This window comes from Corvus moneduloides, chromosome 4 (assembly GCF_009650955.1).
Source record: "Corvus moneduloides isolate bCorMon1 chromosome 4, bCorMon1.pri, whole genome shotgun sequence".
Classification (NCBI taxonomy): domain Eukaryota; kingdom Metazoa; phylum Chordata; class Aves; order Passeriformes; family Corvidae; genus Corvus; species Corvus moneduloides.
Genome location: NC_045479.1, coordinates 23,231,444 through 23,251,123, shown reverse-complemented (window position 1 = coordinate 23,251,123; position 19,680 = coordinate 23,231,444). Strand labels below are relative to the sequence as shown.

Sequence of the window (19,680 nt, the reverse complement as noted above, 5' to 3'; positions counted from 1 at the left end):
ACTAAAGCCAAAGCAGGAGTGAATGTGTGTGTGTAAGCACGTGTGCTACAGAGCAGTGGGCAGCAAACTCACTCTGTATCACATCAGTAACAAAGAGATTCAGCGCAGGAGACATTTGAAGGCATGAGCAGAAGAAAACCTTCACGTTCCTTCTCCAGGGTGAGTGCGTGCTTCAACTCTGAGATACGCTCCCTGCCTCTGGAAATTAATTCACCATTCCTGTGGCTTGGGTGAAAATAACCGGAATGAATAATGGGGTTGTGCTGGCCCTGCTGCAGACTGCCTGGTAAATACAGCCCTCTGCAGGAAGGAAAAGGCCAAGAGACTGCAGTGGTGCTCAGGCTGCTCTGCTGGGCACAGGAACATGAGACTCTTATCTCACATCCTCTGACTTTATCACAAAAATGACCATGTTTCCCTGAGTTCTGGGCTTGTTTTAAGCACTTTTATTTCTTTCTTTACACAAGAGACAAAACCCCCAGACTCCAGATTATACCATTGTGTGAAGATGGGAATGAATGCCTCTGTGTGTGTGTTCAGGCGTGGGGGAGGCATATGTACCTCCATTTTTTCATGCCGTCTGGCTGCAAAACTTGAGATACAAAACCCAGGCCTCTGAGCTGCTCAAGGAACCAACCTTTGTTGGGGAGCCATCAGCCGGAAGGAGAGCTAGTGTTTGGGTTTCTTCCCTAAGGAAATCTGTGGTGGTCCATGAGTCTCAAAAAAGAGAGCCAAAACACCCAGAGCTGCTTCCCTGGTCTGACAGCATCTCTGTGCTCAGTTAGCCCTTATGTTGAACAGGGATCCAGTACCTTTACCTTTTTCAAATCTATGACTCAGTCACAGAACGGGGACTTACCACGATTACAGCCCTCACTACAGGCTTTGTGAAGGAGAAGAGAGGGATTTCTTCTGAACTGAGGGCTTCTTTTCTTACCTTGACCTCTGGTTTCACAGTGAGTTGCTAAATAACAGCGGCCTCCAGCCCACAACCACTACACATCTGTTCATGGAAGAGAAGCCACTGGGGCCATTCTGCTCTGCAACTGACTGGACCATGCTCAGCTGCTCCAAGAGAATCTGCATGGTCCCTCACAGAAAAATACCCTGACCTGGTGTGACGGCAGGAGGGGCTGGAGACACAGTGCAGACATTCCTGTCTCCTCTCAGATCCTGTCCCATATGTCTGGGGCTACATGGGAGAACCCAAAGGCCAGCTGCTGTTGAGCTGTTATGTTCAGACATGGGCAACCCCATGCCCACACTTCTGACAGTCCTCAGGGGGTCACACCCTGCACCTCTGCCTTCAGTTTGGAAAGGGAAGAAGCAGAGAGGGCAAGCTGTCCTGTCAGTCATCTGCCTGCCAAGTGGGAGGCAGAGGGAACCAAAGCTCCCAAACTTCTTCACTGGAAGAGCCCAGCATGAGAGGGAAGCTGTCCAACAACCTACACCTTCCTGATGCCAGTGACCAGGTCACAGTTCAGTTTTTGCTGGCAATCTTTTTCTTACGGGCAGAGACCAGATCATAGAAAGGATCCTGTGTGATGCTGGTCCTGGAAATAAGAGGAAATGAGAGCAAAAGTGAGAGATTTAATGATGGAGAGCAGCACAGACAACTTAAATGAACTTGCACAGAGACACCACTTATCAAAATGTAGGACTGGAGACCTGCAGACTCATAGCAGAGAATTTAGCTGTGGCTATAGATTCTCCAGAAGGGACTTGGAAACTCTTTAAAGTCAAGGGGTACCATAGCTGTTAGACTGAAAACATTTCTTTCCACTCCCCTTTCCAAGCTCTGATAGCCAAATAAACTGTGTGACCATTTGTCCCTGGGGCTGAAAAAAGACAACTCAGGCCTCAAGTTCTCCTCACCGTATTGCCTCAATCCACTCATCACGCTCTGCTGGAGTGGCTGCTGAGATCTTGTAGGACTGATGCTTGCCTTCAACCACCTTCCCATCCCCATCTGTTTTGCAGGCTTTGATCTTCTGCCCTTTGCAGTTGGGATTGAAGAGTTCAAAGCAGTTCTGTCCAAAAGGAAACAAAATGGAGCAGTAGGATAAGACAAGGGGACCAAGGAGACTGCTGCCTTCAGCCACAGGTGACAGGCTCAGAGAGCTTCCAACGGGGAGGAGTCTGTCTCCAAAATGCAGCAAACTCCATCCTTCCCCACCCCAAAAATTTCCTTATGAGTTAGATGACTGTCCTTCTTAGGTAAATACACCCTTCACGTGAAGGACTGGACACCAAAACAGGCTTTATGCAGAGATGGAGCATCAGCACTTATCAAAACACACCTTCTGGGACCTGTCACTCTGCTCCATTCGTGAAAATCCCTCCCCCTTTTCAGTAGAGGCAACATCCTCTTTTTCTGCCTGCCACCACACAGATAGAAGGCACTTTTCCCAGAGCCATGACACATCGAAGAGTGGGTATCCACAAAAGACACACAGAAGAAATGTGTCACTTCCTGGGCAAGTTCCCTAACACCAACAGCTCTGTTTGGTCTACATGTGCTGTAACTCATTGTGGAGAGCCCCGAGGAGAGAAATTAAACCCACATCTCCTGGTGCAAAACAAGTAGGAAGTCAGCTGTGTGCCCCCCTACGCACACGTACACATGTGAAAACATACAATACAGTCAGCCAAAGGACAGCTCTCTACTCACACCAAAACCATAAATTAAAAACAGAGTTGTGTTGAGATGGGGGCACAAGGCAGTTTGGAATGGCACTTTCCCTCTGAGAAGCAAGTAGAGTAGGAGTGATTTGTGTGCATCTTCTCTTCCCTCCAACCATCTGATAGCCTGTGTTAGCAGACTGCCAACCAATGGAGACTTACTGGCTTTTTGGGATCATCCACCTTCCGGACTGATAGGTTCTCCAAGGGGATAATGCCCAGAGGCTCTTTGTCCTGAAGGCAAGGAAACACGAATTAACACCCCAAATAGCTCCCCAAATCTATGCCACTGTTTAGAACCTCTCTGATTTCCCCTGTGTGGGCCTTTGTGGAGGTGACAAGGGCAGAGTATGGCTGGGGAGACCCCTTCCATTGACACAATGGGGAGTTCAGTCAGACCACAGCTGCAGTGTCCAGCCTCTCTCCTCCTCCAGACCGGAGGTGAGGATACAGCATAGGAGAGAGTGGAGCTGTGAGTTCAGTCTGGGAGCACGGGATAAAAGGGAGAGACTTGCCCCCCACCCTCTGCTCCTCCCTGGCCCCTCAGAGGCTCATAACCACCCAGGACAGTTTCCCAGCCATGAGTTCAGCCTTTACCGTGGTATATTCAAAGTAATACAGGCAGTTATCGGTCAGAATGAACCAACGGCGTTTCCAGGTTTTCACACGTCCTCCTAAAGGCAGTGAGGTTCAGAAGCCATTAGTCACACATTTTTCTGTCCTTCCCGCAAGCCACGCACACCGAGTCACACCCTCCCCGCTCTCCCTGTAGGTGAGCCCCAAGGAGACACCACTGAGGTGATGCCGTATGATAGACACACACACGGAGCCAAATTTGCTCGGATGGGGCTGGGAATGGGGAGGGATATGTTTCTGAGTCCCTTTTTGAGCAGACAGAGCCTGCAGGAGCTGGGACGAGGGAGCAGGCAGCCAGTTCCAACAGCAGGTGTCAGCCTCAGCCCATGGCAGCAGACAGGAGCGAAGGACAGAGGAGATGACGGTAGGTGCCCGGGGGAGATTTGTGGTGGGAGGCAGGCAAACCGGGAGGTCAGAGGAGCTAGGGGAGTCTTCCCCCTCACCTAGTTTCAGCAGCCAGCCTTCACGGTTAGGGTTGAAGAAAGTGTGGGTGAGGTCGTTGCCATCGTCCTCTGGTATGGAGAACGGCTCGTTCTTTATGCTCTCAAACAGATTCTGCCCCGGAGCATTGGTGGGGAAGGAGAGAGAGAGAGAGCAGAGAGAGAGAGAGGGAGGAAGAAAGATTGATTTCTGACAAAGCTTGTACAGAACTATCCTAGGTCCATCTGGTCCACCACTATTTTTACAAGGGAAGATGGGTGAACGGTAGGGGAGCACACAATGAGCACTGGGGGTAAAACAGTCCCCAGTCTGTACCTCACAGGGTCTCGGGGGGAAAAGGGGGAGGTCACCAGCTCTTTCCTGCATCTCGTGTCATAAAAAGAGTCTCAGTTTGGAAAATCACAGCCACAAGATGGTGCTCCCATAGCTAGACAGGCTGCAGTGACCAAACCCAGCCTGTCACGAGTGCTGCTGTGGGTAGTATTAAGGCACTAGGATGGGACTCAACACGGCAGAGATGTAGCCCCATTTAGTCCCCGGGCTGGTGGTGCCAAACACTGCCGGGCAGTGCAACGTAGAGACCAGCACGTAGAGCTACGTGCCCACAAGGAGGCACATTTCACAGAGCCAAAGCTTTGGCATTGAGGGGCACAAAGGGTGGCATTCATAACAGCACACAGTTACAGTGAGGCAGGTTACTGGCTTTCAAAGGACACTGATATGTTGCTCACATCATTGTATTTGCCATCATTTATTACACAAAAACCAAGCCAAAGAAAAAAAAAAAAAGACTACAGGCTCCTGCAACTTTCCTCAAATTGGCTACAAGAAATGACACTCTGGAGAAAGCTCTAAAGCCTCTACCCTGAGGGGATGCTGCTCAGCAAACCCAGGTATGGGATGTAGGCAGCCTCTCTGACACAAGACAGAAGTTATTCTGCCCAGGCTGGCTGGGTGAAGCCAGACACATAGCCAGGCTGCCCACCTCTACTCTGCCTCCCAGGGCAGGTCCCATCCCTGCTGACCCTTTGGGAAAAAGCCAGCTGCAGCTTTGCTAAAGGGTGCATCCCCTGTCTCTGCACCTTTGCTTCTCAGTGGACCCCAGGGGATGAGAAAATGGGAATTCTTCTTACCTTTAAAAGCTCTTCTGGCAGGTCCCCTCCATTGTCAATGCCTCTGTTGATGGACACAAACCTTTCAAAGTGGGGTTTGTCTTTCACATTGGGGTTGTGCAGGCTGGTGTTAAGCATGATGATAGAGAAGGAGAGTACATAACAGGTATCTAGCAATGAGAAAGAAAATCAGGATGGGTGGCGCTTGTCTTAGAGCGCAGATCAATCCACACCTAAGGTGGCTTGGTTTCTAGTCACTGAAGAAGAGAGTCATCCTCTCATTTGCAGGAGAAGGGACCTGTTCCCCCTGCTAGGAGAGAGAGGAACAGAGCCAATCTCCTGCGATAGAGGTGATTCCATGCCCTCAGGATAATGGGGCAAGTTGGGCAGATGCAGTCTAGTAACAGCTCTGCCAGCAGGAAAGTTTCTGCAGACCCACATTTGTCAGGGCTATCCTTGCTGTGATGACATAATACCTCATGTGAGGCTGGGAGCCCTTCTCCAGTCTCTTGCCCATCGGGAGGGCCTGGAGCACAGTAGCAAAAGGAAAACTGAAGGTGCTCAGTTTATTGAAAAGCTTCACAGGAACTGGGCTGCCTCCTTTAGCTTAAGGGGAAACACACTTCCAAGTGATGCTGCCTGTGCTCTGTGAATGGAAAAGGAGGGCTCCTCTCCCTGGCAAACAGCACAGCTCAGCTTTACAGGCCTTCTCCCCATAAGCACCTGTGGACTGGAACACTCCCGGGTTACACTTGCAGTACCAGTTGGCAAAGGCCTCCATCATCCGGTCAATCTTCTGCGCCTCCCCAGGCAGCCGGAAGCTCCAGAGGAACTGTCTGTCAGGAGCAGAGTGCCAGAGAGTTAGTCAGGTTGGGCCCAAGGGACACTGATGCCTCCCCTCAATCCACACAACACCATGAACTTAAGAGAAGTCATCCCGTCACACTGGGGAGACAACACAGCGCATGGAGCAGGAGCTCTGCTCCTCCCTACAAACTGCCTGGATACATCAAACACCCCAAATGCAGGAAGCAGAACTAAGCCTCCCAGAAATCATGGCTCTGCTTCCCTAATGAGAGGCCTGCAAGGCAGCAGAGACCTCAGGAGAAAGAGTCCTGCCAGGAGGCGGCCTGTAATAAAACGAGGTGCCCTAAAACAGGCACTGAGGAGAGACATGTTTCCTGCTGCGAAAAATAACTTTTACCATCCCCCCAGACACTGAAGCCACAGTGACCCACTTTTCTGCACGTGGCCAGTCCAATCAACGGGCCATGAGAGTGTTTCCACCCCCCCGAGAAGTTGCTGACACCTCACAGAGTAACAGCCCTGGAGCCAACACACACAGCAGGGCCTTGGGAAGCTCCCATTTCAGCCCAAGGGAGCTTCCTGACCTTCCTGGGTGGCCAGACCCAGTGGCTGAGCAGGTTCCAGTGCTGCCCCCTGCACCCAGCACGCTCACTCACCTCAGCGCCTGCACCAGGTTGAGGTTGGCAAACTGGTGACATGCCACAAAGGCCTGGAGGATCTGAATGTTTGTGGGGTCCCTGGGAGAGGATAGAGGGGAAAGGTCAGAAGAGAGCTTTGGCCCTGCTCAGTTTGGATGTCCCTTGGTGTGACAACATGCACCTGGCTCCACCCCAGTCTCACTTCCCCTCTGACCAAGAAGAAGCCAAGGCACACACTCCAGTCTGAGAAGACCAATCCCATTACAGGCAGGAGGAAAGGTAGCCCATACAGCCAGCCCTAGTCACACCCCAAAGACCCTCGCAGGGCTCTCCTGCCGACCCAGCCCACGGTGGCTGGAGATATCTTCAGTCCTGGCACCTGGCCACAGGTCATCCAAAATGGTTGTTCAGAGGGCCCAGGCAGGACAGAGCCTCCAAGGGGTCTCCTCACCCTGGATTGCTCACCTCCCACCCAGGTAATCCCCAATGGCTGTCTTGTTCAGGCCTTCACCCTTGTGGAGGAATCTGGCGATCTCCTGCAGGTCTGAGGACAATACCTGGTGCTCGATCAGGTACTGGATGCCCTGGGGAGAAGAAGTAGGACAGGGAAGTAAAACAGCTCTGTAGTCTAATGAGAAAGTAGGATCCCATCACTCTGATATCAGCCTTCCTTAGCTTTGATGGACTTGCCTCCTCTGTTATTACCCAGCCTCTTCATGGGTGTAAGAAATGAGACAACTCTTAAAAAGATTAATTTATTGAAAACAGAAAAATTGAAAAATTACAGAAATTAGAAAAATATAAAAATTTGGGATCCTATGGCTCAGTAGATGGTATGCCCCAGGAGCGCAGGGATTTGAGATCTTCTGCCTGAGACAGCACTAGACCTCAGGTAGAGAAAAAGAACTTGCAGTGCTGGGCTGACTTTAAAAAAAATTACTAAAAGCCCCTTAAAAGGGGTAAGGCTTTGAATGCCCAGCACTGACGTCTACCACAACTAGCCTGCAGAGAGCAAGAGGGGAAAAGAGGCCCCGCCTCTCTGCTTCATCCTTTTTAGAGTGTCTTTGCTCTGCCCCCCCCAGTCCGCCCACAGCCCGCCCCTTCAGTCCAAAGCGATTGGTGCTTTCCCTTTGATGGATCATCTCCGTCCACCAATGGCTCATCGTTGTCAGAGGGGTGGTATTAGTTGAGATAAGGGAGCTACAATGCCTTCATTAAAATTCAGGTATTCAGGTTGCCGTGGAGCTTGCCTGCAGTGTAATGGCTGTGGCTAAAAATAGCTGCTGGCTATTAGAACTAGAACTGGGGTTTTTGGCCTTGGAATCAGAATGCAAGTGAAAACCACCTAAAAAGGTATTAAAATACATCCAACACATCTCAAAACACTTGTAAAAGTATACAGTAAACACAGGAAAGGTAACTCTTATGGTGTACAAGTGGTTTGAAGTTTGAAAAGGGAGCATAAGTTGGTGATTTTAACTGGGGAATTTTAACTGGGAAGGGTGCAACTCTCTTAATAAACCACTTTGAACAATTGAAAACACTGATAATGGAATTGGATTTTTGTACCTGGACTGATGGGTTAATTTTAAGATTCAATTTAAAATATTTAACTCAAAATTAATTAATTAAAGCACTTAATATGCAAAGACCAAGCACAAATAGGGATTTCATGTATGACAATGGGAGACCACAGCCATATTCTCATCTTTATTCAATTCCTCTTCATCCACTAAGGGTTGCCAGTCCCATTTTCATTTCATCCCTAGATTAGGCTAAATGTTTCACTGGGATGGAAACTCAAACAAACAAAATAGGGCAATGTAGATTAAAAGTCCAAAAAGGAAAAGTCAAAATAATTAATTTTAATATTTTTAATCAAAATGTCTTAGTGTTCTGTTCCTAAATGTCTTTTCTTTTCCTAAATTAATTTAACTTGAAAGAGAAATTGTTTGTTTAAAAGAAGGCATTAAAAAATGTACTCAGACAAAAAGATAGGGACTTGAGACAACTTAAAACAATTTTTTCCCAGATTTTTCCTCTATGTCACAGAACAGAGAAGTTCCAATGTTTTCAGCTCCATCCCTCCTAGACAATAAGGATGGAATATGCTTTTTAAGGAATATAGAGGGTGTGAATTGGGTTGTGCAAAGAGTCAATATCCTATTTTAGAGAGAATATCATGATTTTCAAAGCCAGAGAAAAAGCTGAGGCTTTTTTCAAAAGACTCTTGACAATATCTAACAACTCTGCAGTTCTCCAGACCACATTGCAATTCTCCTTGCAATATACAATAAAGGAATGAAAATTGTTTCAGATCCATCAAAATGTTCTACTTCAACAGAATCATTTCACTTTCCCTTGCAATATATATGAAACTATTTTTAAAATGCCCCAAAGAAAAAGCAGTTTTAAAAGAAGAAATTGAAATTTTTGTGAGATTTTTTTTTCCACTCTATTTTCCTTTCTTTTTTCCCCAGATGGATTTTCAGTAAGATCAATTTAATTTTGAAAAGTATTGCAGTGATGATGGGGCCCCATTTTCCAGAGGAAAATGTTTCTCCCCAAAGGTTTTTATCAGCCAGATTCCTAATGCTTACCTCCTCTAGCCTCAGGAACTTTCCATGGGATCTTGGAGATAGGAACTCATTTATAAGTGTCAGCATTGCATGGATGGAGTGTAACCTTAGAAAGGAGGGGCAAAGAAATTTCCTTGCATTGCAGCACCTCCCACTCTCTGGCATGTAGCAAGAGGGGGGCAATAATCAGAGATCTGCATTATACAGGCACACAGTAGATAACATTTTGATCAGTCTGATTGGCATTGAACTCATAAAGCTAAACTGGTCTGGGGTTAGAATTAGTTCGGGTATTCCTGCACAGCGTGGCACAGCGCCACAGAGAGAGATGCCTTGGGGGCTTCGAACCAAGGTCAGGCAGAAAGGCAAAATAAAACCTACTCTCATGCGGGCTGTAAGTACTGATGTCGCTGCTATGGACAGCTCCCACTGGCTGGGGTGTGGACACAGGGGAAGGCATCTTGACACTCTCAGCAGGACAGAGGAGGCATGAAAAGCTGTCACGCAGAGCAGCAGCCAGCCAAGGTGTCAGCTGTGGTCGCCAGCTGATGATCAGCTACCGTTTGATCACAGCTTGTGGTTTCCCTTGAAGAGCTCAAAAAGTGCTCCACCAGTCAGGAGGAAGGAAGAGGGAACTGTTTCTCTCACATCTTCTCTACTTAATCATGATGGTTTTAGAGCTTTCTGCAGAGGGCTGAAGGCTATGGAGTCTTCACATCACTGGTCAGTGCCCCAGAAAGTGGAAAAGCTGTGTTTAATCCCCAGTTCAACCAAAACCAAAACTGCTTCCAAACTGACAGAGGCAGCTTGTCCTCTTCTGTTCTGAATGAGCCAAGGAACCTGACACACTCTCAAAACTTCTCACCTTCTTCTTACTTCATCCTCCTCTATCACACTATAGCAAATTCCTAGACTCTCACAGTCAAGAAGGGCAGTGCTGAAGGAAATCTGGCTCTCATGGCATGCTGGCAGTGTTCAACCATCCTCCCTTTACTTCTCCTAGGTTTGGGTTGAATTGTGTGGCGTGGCCTCTAAGCACATGACCGGGAGGGAGGCAACACAGCTTGATCGCATCAGAAGACCTCACTCAGGGGCAGCAGGGTGGAGGCTGCTCCTAATGGGGGCCCTAGTGAGGTAGGAACCCATCCCCACAGTCCCCTGCCATAGCTCCTTCCGCATTGGTGGCTGCAACTGGAACGGCAGCCAGCAGAGGCTCTTCCTCCCAGCTTTATCCTCAAAGGTGAAATGAACAAATCCTACCTTTTCAGGATCCATGTTGAATTTCTTCCTGCCCAGGGACAGAATTTTATCCCTCTGTGACAGCTTGCTGCAAACACAAAAAAGATAGGAAAAGTCAAACTTAGAATAAAGGACCATGTCATTTCACTCACAAGGTAACTTAGATATCTCAAGGACAGGTGTCTGACTACCCAGGAATAAAGAGAAATCTAAGAGGAGAGAAGGGTATTCCTGGCCTCATTTCCCTGTCCTTGTTGTGAGCTGAATCCCAGCAGTGTTTTTGTTTTCTCTTCAAAAGAGAGACTTTGTAAGCAAAGGAATACTCATTCCACTTGCCTGGTCTGCTCTCCAGGATTATCCTCTGTCTCTTGCCTCTCCTCTGCATGTTGGAAACACTCGATCTCTGCAAACACCTCAGCAATCTCTTCCTTCAGCCTCTGCAAAAGAAATATCAGGAAGATGAAGGCAGTGGAGGGAAAAACAGCAGACACACAGAGCATGTCTTACTCATGTCTATTGTCACTCAAGACTGGAAAAATCAACCTTAATCAGTGTGGTGAGTGTCAGAGAACTGACCCCGCTGTTGATTTCAGTTCCTCTAACAATGTCAGATGCAAGAATCCTTCCACTGTGCCCATTTCTTTTGAGCTTTTACTTTGCATAGCCCTGCTACACATCCAGGAAAGGAGAAGTGGAACTGGTATCTGTGAGATCAATATGAACCTGAAGTGGCTGTATTGTGAAACACAGAATTTTTAATGTACCTGTCATTTAAATACCATTGAACAGATACCTCTCTTCAGGTGACAGACAGGGGAAGAAGGGTTATTTTATGACAGATCCTTTCTCATCAAGGAATGAGGATGTGGATGGAGCACATAATCAGACAGAGAAACTGAATTTCTGCAATATCCCGTAATTTAAAAGATCATCTGGGTTTCAGTTTTGCTCTGGCCACCTTCTGTTGTGCTTCATTGGTCCACAGAGCTATGAGTGTTCCTTACTAAGTTTTAGGTGTTGCACAAATGTAACAGAGCCATGATCTCAGATCATGAATTTCAAATGATTCTCAGTTTTGTTATTTTATTCACTGCTGTCTTTTGCAGTGTTACTGGCAAGCCGAGACCCATCCTCTTTCCTCCTCCCCTGACCCCTTCCCCCAGATATGCCCCCAAGTCTTTGTGTTTAAGGGTACTGATAGATATTTTCTTAAAAAATCCCCTGGGGAAAATATCTCTTTTCACCTAAACTCATTCTGCTCCACTGGACAATGTGTACCCCATTGCTTAATAGGTTTGGGTTCTAAAGTATGAGTTTGTGCAGCCTAGCAACCTTTTGCTGTCCATAGTGGGCAAAAAAATGTGGTATTCCTATTCAAGTGTCCTGCTTCTTACAGTGCCCATCGCCTGTTCTGAAAATTGTCAAGAGAAGAACCACACACAAGCAAATCACAGGCACACACACTCATAACCTGTTTTGTAAGAGGGGACAAGAGACCATTCTGGTTTGCAGCAGAGAGAGGAGGTCTGGAAGCCTGAGAAGTAATATATAGTTTGGCTTAATCCTTTACTCTATGCCAGGAAATATTGCAGCTATTCCCTAGGCATCTGGACAGCTTCATGTTGTGGGAAAATCAGTCCAAGTCCAATGATTCAGTGCAATAAGCTCTCTCAAATGGGAAACCACATTTCAGGGTGGAGGCAGAACGGAATAGAAAGGGCACAGCACTATGCAGGACTGTGATGCAGTCTTAGTGACTGATTTTGAATCTGTTACTTTCAGACATTTTAGGAGGCACTGGAGAAATGGTTGGGTCTGCTAAAAGAAAAGAAGAAAAGCAAGTTCAGCCACAGAAACTTGTGTGGAAGGTCCTGCCATGAGACGTCTTCGAAGAGACAGGATCCTTCATGGAGGACTTGTTAGAGGTCCCCAAAGCAAACAAAAGTTTGATAAACACAGGGGGATGCTGCAGGTAACCAGGACTGATATGTCATTAGCAGGTAACCAGTAATTAAAAAGAATCATAAATGCTGAGCCTGATGCCTGCCAGTATGACTTACTGAAGACATTTCTTTAATCCCAAGTATGCAATCCCAGCTCATCCCTGCTCATAATCTGATCAGCCTTTCTCAAGTATCCCATTAGGGCAGCTGATGATTCCTGCAGCAGAGAGCACCACAGGCTGGATGCACCCTGGTGGCAAATAGGCCAGGGCAGCCTGAAGTTTAAAACTGAAGTTGGATCATGACAGAGAAAATGTCTCCTGTGCAAGAGCGCTTCTGCATGGCCTGGACTGTTGTTATGTGAGGATGCTCCTTGGTGAAGACAGATTTGGGAAGGCTAGGCAGGCACGAGGGACCAGATGGTCCTTACCTTAATATCATCCAAAAGCTCCTGTTTGTGCTTCCTGATTGTCTCTATTTCAGCCTCTTCAGCCCCACTCAAGTCAGTTGACTCTGGAAGAATAAAGATGCCTGTGAGAACACTGCTGGGGCCAACATATCATGGACAAAGCTGTCCCAACCTCTCAACACTTACACTCTCCCAGGGTCATGCCACAGCAGCTCCGATTTCTGTGTTTCAGCATCTGTCCTCTCTGCTGTTGCAACCACTGCACCTCACCTTTGCCTTGAAAATGGTTCTCAGTCCAGAGTGTGCAGCACAGACCATACCCCACTCCTCGCAGCCAGAGGCTGTGCACAGCCCTCTCAGCTGACCCTGCAGACACCCACTACCTGCTCAGCCAATTCTACTCAACCTGAGCACAGTGAGTAAGTCTCACCAAATGCTCTCCAGTGGTTTTTATGTCAGTCATCTTTAGGTACCGAAAATCTGTGACCTAAATACTTCATCTACATCCAAACATCCCAAGAAAACCACTGGCTTCATGAGTTGATCTGCCATAGCCAGAGTCAGAAATGGCTTAAGTGAGAAAATCGAGGTCTTTCAAGTGTGAGGGCAGGATCTGGGGGATGAAAGCCTTGCTGAGGAAGGAATGTCTTTGGGAGGCTGTTGTTCTGTGGACAGCAGAAAATGCAGAAATATGAGTAGGCTTCCTTGTAATCTACAGGAACTTAAATAGCACCAAAGCCAAGGAAACCACAATATGATTCATAAAAGGCCTAAAAGAATTGGGGTGACAGAATTACCGCTAAATATAATCCAGGTGAAACACAGCCTCCTCAGCAAGCAGAATGAGAAGGCTGCAGCCCTAGAGAGGACACAAAGCAGAAGGTGAGGCCCCAGGAAAAAAGCAGAGCTCGCAGAAGGCTGAGAGCTCTGGAGGTCACTGCTGAACTTGCAAACGGGATCCTTGCTGCACCTAAACACTGCAAGATAAAGCCTACCCAGGAAGCCAGGTCAAGTCACTGGATGCCCTGCTCCACTGTTTCATAAGACGAAATCCCCTGGGCCTCCCATCTTCCCAGAAAAAGGGGAAGTAGCACTAGTTGCGTTGGAAATTCTTTTAGTGTGGATCTCACATGCAAAACAACTGCTATAAATATGAGTGGAAGAAAAAAAGGGAAGGAAGCAGCCACGACAGACAGAAGGAAAAGCGACAAGGGCAATCATCTTCATATGCTTCTTTCCTGTCATGGCCACAACAGCTCAGAAAGACCCGCCTTTCCCAATCCTAATCTCTCCCCCATCCTCCTGGCTGGTTGGGTTTCCATGTGCTAAGTATGTTCCTGTTACTTTTCTCAGGCTGCAGCCTCTCTCCTGTCACTCCTTCTGCTGGTTTCAAGCATTGCATTCCCTGGGGAGAAGCTGCTGAGTCTGTGGGAGTAAAGCACTGGACAAGGAGCCAGCATGAAGCCAGGCTGGGAAGGACCCACGTGCCCTCCCAGCCCTGCAAGCAGCCCTTGTGAGGAGCTGCAAGAAGCTGACTGATTGCTGAAGCCAGTCAAGAGGGAAGGAAAACCTGTGGCATCCAGAAGCTTATGACAGCCAAATCCGTAGGTGAGGGGAAAACCAAAGCAGGCAGGCAGGTTAGCAAACAAAAGATAAACAAACTAAAAGAAACCACAAAGAAAACCAACCAAAAACATTCAGTGGCTCTCCTACTTGTTAGGTGGGTTGCTGACTTCCCTTTGAATGTCAGCCCTGCGCCTCTGAGCAATGCCCAGCTCCTTCAGCTTAATTTGTGTATGCTGCAGTTGTGGTGTCTGCAGGAGATGAGGCCATCCTCTCCGTCTCTCCAGTCGTATCTCTCTCACTCCTGTCGGGGCTTGTAACTGTGGAATCACTGGGGTTATTCTTTGACAAATTACCAGAGTCCTTTTGCCCTGTATTTCTTTCCACAAAAGCACTGTAGGAGGACATACCTGAGGAACCTTGCCTTCCCCTGCCCCACCAGCAAACTCTGTGGTGTGGCTGGTTGCTTTGCTTCAGTTGTTCTGTGTCTACTAAAGCAGCCTAAAGCATCTCAAAGAGTCATGAGGCTCCCAGAGGACGCCATCTCACCCACACGACCCCCAACAAGCCTGTAAATAACACAGTCCCCCTTCCTCCTGAACGTCTGAAAACCCCAACTCCCAACTGCCCAGTTTGTCAGAATGAGAAAAGTGTGGGAAGGACTGCGTGTGTGGGGAGGGCAGGGGAGAAAAAGAATGAGTCATGGAGAAGGGGAAGGAATCAAGGGGTAAGAAAGCATAAGAAAGGGTGACATAGTTTGGAAGAAAATCAGATGGATGAAACTTGCAGGGCAATTTAGACTGAGCTGCAGATAGAGTCCTTGTTAGGTTTCCTATACAGCTTAAGTCCTTGACTGCTTCGGAAAAGAATTCTGAGGTCCATGCCTGCACATTACTCCGCTTCCCTAACAGGAGGCCTGATGCTCTGCTCTTTGGAGAGCATTCATCACTGCTACTGCACACTTTGGGGTCTGCACTTGGGGGAAGTGAACACAGAAGGCTTGTCTGGGGAACCTTCTGCAGAAAGGCAGTGAAGGCAGCAGAGGCAGCTAGGCAAGCAGCAGGTGAGATAATAGAGCTGCTTTGCCCTTGCTTCCCCTCTCTCTCCATGTTGAGAACAAGCTGAGACGACAGGAGAGGGACATTCAGAGGGAAGCACTGCCTGGCTCACTCTGGACACTTGCAGAAGCAGAGGGAATCCAGCCCTATACCAAGGGATTGAGGAATGGCTTCAGCCTTGTCAGAGTCCTCAGCACCACCTCAGTTCCACTTCCCTCTAGGACTAGGTCAGCACACAGACGAAGCACAGCCCTGGTCAGGGTCCCCTGCACAGGGGGAAATTTCACCCTGATGAAGAACACACCACAAAAACACCCGCAGATTTCAGAAGGATGCTGTCAGCCCAACCAACACTGAAGTCTTCCAGTTCAGACACACAGAAACCCTGTCCAGAGAGGACATTAGGTTGTTGTTTGGAAAGTGAGCAAGTGTTGAAAGGAAAGTGTCTCAGCATCACATTTGTGGGTCTTACACCTGCTCCTGAGGTTGTTTCCCCACTCTCAGGGCAGACCCAGACTCCACGAACTGACCAGGATTGTGTTTTCAGTGCTGTCACTCAAAACAGTACACAGACTGCAATTCCTGTTGTGGGGACTTATGCCTTCAGCCTCCCCATCTAAAGGGCACATCGGAGTTACCCAAACATCTGGGTACTTGTGTGGCCAGCAGAGAGTTCTGTGTGCGCTGGTTTCACTTCCCATTGCGAAGGGTTCTGCTGAACCACCAGGTGCTAACCGAGGCTTTCAGTCCCATGGAAAATTATAGGAACAGGGAGATGGCTTTTGAAGCACAGAGGTAAGTGGGAAGTGACCACCCAGAAGAGCTGGAAGGAAGGACTGCAGAAGCAGCAGGGGAAGGTACAAAGAATGACTGTATCTGTAGCACTGCTGCCGACCATCCATGTGTTATACACCCACGGTAGGACACCAAAGGTTCATCAGGCCCATTTGTAAGGCAATGGAGGGCTTTGAGTGTAGCTGCTAAAGGGTTTGGGCACCTCCACCCATGGCAGCACACAAGCAGAGCAGCCTGATGGGCAGCTTCTGCCTGAAGGAGGCTCTCTGGTAGAAAAACTTCACCTGAAATTCCTTTTCTATTTTGATATGGCTTCTGTGTCATCTCCTGCACAGACCACCACCTCCACAGCCAGGTGCTAGCCTAATAGCAGAGAGATGACAGAAAGCCTTCCAGCTCCTCAGTTCCCTCCAGCCATGTGTGTCTCCCTCCAGCAGCCACTCCACAGGTCTCTGCCAGCTTGTGTCAGAAGAAATTCAACATAAATCCCAACAGGTTTAATTTGCACATTTCAGCTATGGGGGGGAAAGGTGGGAAGAAGAATTTACGTTGTCTCCTGGTCCCCTTATCCCACATGACAACTTACATCCATCCTTCAGGATAACTTCCAGTGACTTTTGACTACGGCTCTTACCCCACACATCCCAGCACAGGATACCACAGTACTAGTCTGCTCTCCCATGTTTCACACATCCAGCTCAAGGGCTTGGCACACCAGCTCTGTGGCCTCACCCAGACAGTCCTGAGAGGGTTCTGAAGGAAGCTGGAGGAGGACACACACTGCAGGGAGAGCAGCCTCCCCAAGGTATCAAGTCTCACCTGCAAACAGATGTGTACCTAACAGGACCATTGCCTCTCCAGGTAGGAGTGGCCCCAGTGAAAGGTGTACACACACTTCTGACCTCCAGGACAATCATGCCTCAACTGAGCAATTCCAAGTGCGTTCAGTACTCTAAAGCTCACTGGGAAACTGTTGCTGGTGGCAGCCTTGGCTCCCAAGGGAGTTCAGCATCAAACAAACCCACTTTCTCACCCAGCTGTGGAATGACAGGACGGGATTGAGCAAAAACATCAGTCAGAGCCAGCACATGTCTCCAGGCATTGCCTGTCTCCAGGCTCTGCCTCTACCCAGAACTGAGCAAACCCACACTGTGCCTGAATAGGATCTCATTGTGCTACTTCAGGGTGTACACTTGCTTGAAAGTATGCTCACTTGAATGTGTAACTCTCAAGACATAATTAACTCACTAACACCTAACTTGAGTGAATGACTATGTCAGACCTTTGGTTAGGAGACCCCCAGTTTCTGTTGAAGGCACACCCCAAAATAAATAGAAAAATATGAGTTAGCCCTCCTCCTGTCCAGTTTGTCCTGCAGAAGCTTTGTCCACAGTTGCTTTCAGGTAGTGAGGGCTGGGTGATCAGAAGAGCCCCGTTTTCACCAACATTCAACACCAGACAGATGCTGGCAAGAACTCAGCTCCCAAAGGTACCACCAATTTCCCTGACAAGCAAGGCTGGTATGTGGTTTGAGCAAGCCCTTTCCTTGGCTACACACCTCAGAGCTAAAAAGTGCACAACAGCTGTTGAAACTGGGCACTTCTTTCTGCTTTCACTCTATGCTCCATATCCCATACACAAAAGCCTGAGGGGACAGAGTCAAAATGAGAATAGACATTGCAAGGTGATCCTTTTTCTTCCTGGCCTTTGTTCAGCCTGTTCCCATTCATCTCTCCCACTTCGCTGGCTTTGTGCAGACACACACTCAGAGCTTCCTCAGCCAGAAGCTGGAAATGTTCAGTCTGGTGGTGTGCCTTTCCTTGCTGAATCCCAAGTACTTTATCCACCACCTGCCAAAGCAGGAAATAAAAGCTAAGATCTCTCAGTTCCTCAGATGTGGCTTATTTCCCCTCACTCACATCTGCCCACTGAGATGGTTTCAGGCAGGCCCACCTGTAGATCACTTGGAGCTTCTCAGAAGTCTATTACAGTGGTTTACCTCTAACATGGACAGAAGCACAAGAGGCCCCAGTACCAAAAGCCTTGCAAGGGCATTACACTGGGATACCCAACTGCATGAGAGGCTCCACAAAGGCAAACCAGATCCTGGGATCTGTAGGGAAACACCACTGAAGAGCTTCCCAGAGTTGCATGAAGAGCAGCCAAAGCCTGCAAGTGCTCACCCCAGGTGTCACATACATCACTGACACCGAGGGGTCAGTTCCCAGCTCAGCCCAAGCAACCAGAGCAGTAACACTCTCAGCACAAAGGCCCATTCAAACCAGTGAGAAAATTTCTCTTGATGTGAAAGGAGAGCGAGTAAAATGCCCAATGCTGAAGACTGACAAGCAATTAACTGTACCACCAGGGATCTCCCAGCATGTCATTCCTCCAGCCACCAGCCGCAGCATCCACTCTGGCTGCTGGGATCTCATGGTGTGCTCTGCTCCATCAAACTGAGTGCACAGCCCTCACCCCATGAAAGGCACACAATGATTGAGGCTTACCAGCAGGACAAAGATCCATCCTGAAGAGCACGATATATTTTCAACACAAGGGTTGTTCCTCCTTGTATTTGGCTTGTTCAGATGCTTCACAGAACCGAAACTTGGAGCCAGCGAACAAGACCGCAGAGGCTTTGGGGGGGGCGGGTTTCCCTGTGACTCCTCCCTTTACCTCCTCATCCTCCCCCCCCCAACCACCTCCCCCACGATCACATGTCACAAGCTTGTAGCAGTGGAGGAAAGTGTGTGTGCATGTTTCGATGAGCTAACAAGGGCTCATTGGCTACTTCGGAAATAAAAATGCACAAATGTATTTCCATCCCAGCGGCTTTTTGGGGATCTCTGTTTGAGGAGACTAAAGTGAGCAGTGAGAGGCTTTCGTCCGAGATCCTCGGGGGCGGGGGGGGAAGGAAAGGAAGTTCTGGATTCAGAAAACCCATCTGATTGGGGAAGTGGTTTCATTTTAAAGGGAAGATTCTTCCGTGTTAATTCTGCAGCAGGTTGGGGTGGGGGCAGGGATGGGGATGAACACTCCAGAATTGGGGAATTGTTGATGGAGGGGAAAATAATGTCGTCAGACTCTTCTGCCTCTCTCACTGCTCAATAAGGCACTTTAATTGTAGCTCCTTCCCCCCCCACCAAACTGTTTTTCTCGTGAAACCTTGTAAGTAAGAATAGAGTGAACTAAGAAATGCAGTCCTCTCTCAGGTTTACCAATACTGCTGCTGGTGAGAGAGCTGGCATTAGCAGGACTGTTGTGAAGGCACTTGTGCTGCTCTGTTCTCTTGTGAGGCACAGAGGTGCTCTTTCTTCTCCAAGCCCTCCACACAGCTCCAGGAGGCTGTACACACCACATCCCCTTGGGTTGTTTTTGGTTGCTGTGTGATTTATGCGGTAGACCTGTGCTGTAGGCAATGTGGGGGAAAAAAATCCTCATGCAGGAGAGGACCATGTCAGAGCTGTAAGAACTGATGATTGAATAAATAGGTCAAGGTCAAATTCAAAACAGGTGTAATGCCCAAGTGCTCTTGCCTCTTCTGGCAAGATTGGAGCTGTAGAGGGTTGGCTTCTCTCCATCCATGAACACTTTCCTCTGAAGCACTCTACATCCTCAGCTCCCCAACCTGCTGCTGTACTCATGGCAGTCACGGCAGAACAGGGCCAGACTTGTACCTGCCATCTTTCCCCGAGACAGCAAGGTAGAGTTTGCAAGAGCATTGCACGCGTAGAAAACTAAGAAAAGCTTGCATCTGTGCACACTCACCACCACATAG

General features: G+C 48.4%; 1 protein-coding gene across 1 annotated transcript; it reads right to left on the bottom strand.

The window, feature by feature from the left end:
* Window positions 1–423: 423 nt before the first annotated feature.
* CYTH4 (cytohesin 4) lies at window positions 424–18,578 on the bottom strand. The gene is made up of 13 exons (XM_032106663.1): window positions 18,410–18,578; window positions 12,508–12,590; window positions 10,471–10,571; window positions 10,156–10,222; window positions 6,782–6,900; window positions 6,335–6,415; window positions 5,595–5,707; window positions 4,893–5,041; window positions 3,762–3,873; window positions 3,280–3,356; window positions 2,845–2,916; window positions 1,876–2,030; window positions 424–1,553 (listed from the first exon to the last, which is right to left on the bottom strand). The coding sequence occupies exons 1-13, from the start codon at window positions 18,426–18,428 to the stop codon at window positions 1,481–1,483; spliced, it is 1,221 nt and encodes a 406-aa protein (XP_031962554.1). The 5' UTR covers window positions 18,429–18,578; the 3' UTR covers window positions 424–1,480.
* Between the last annotated feature and the right edge of the window lie 1,102 nt (window positions 18,579–19,680).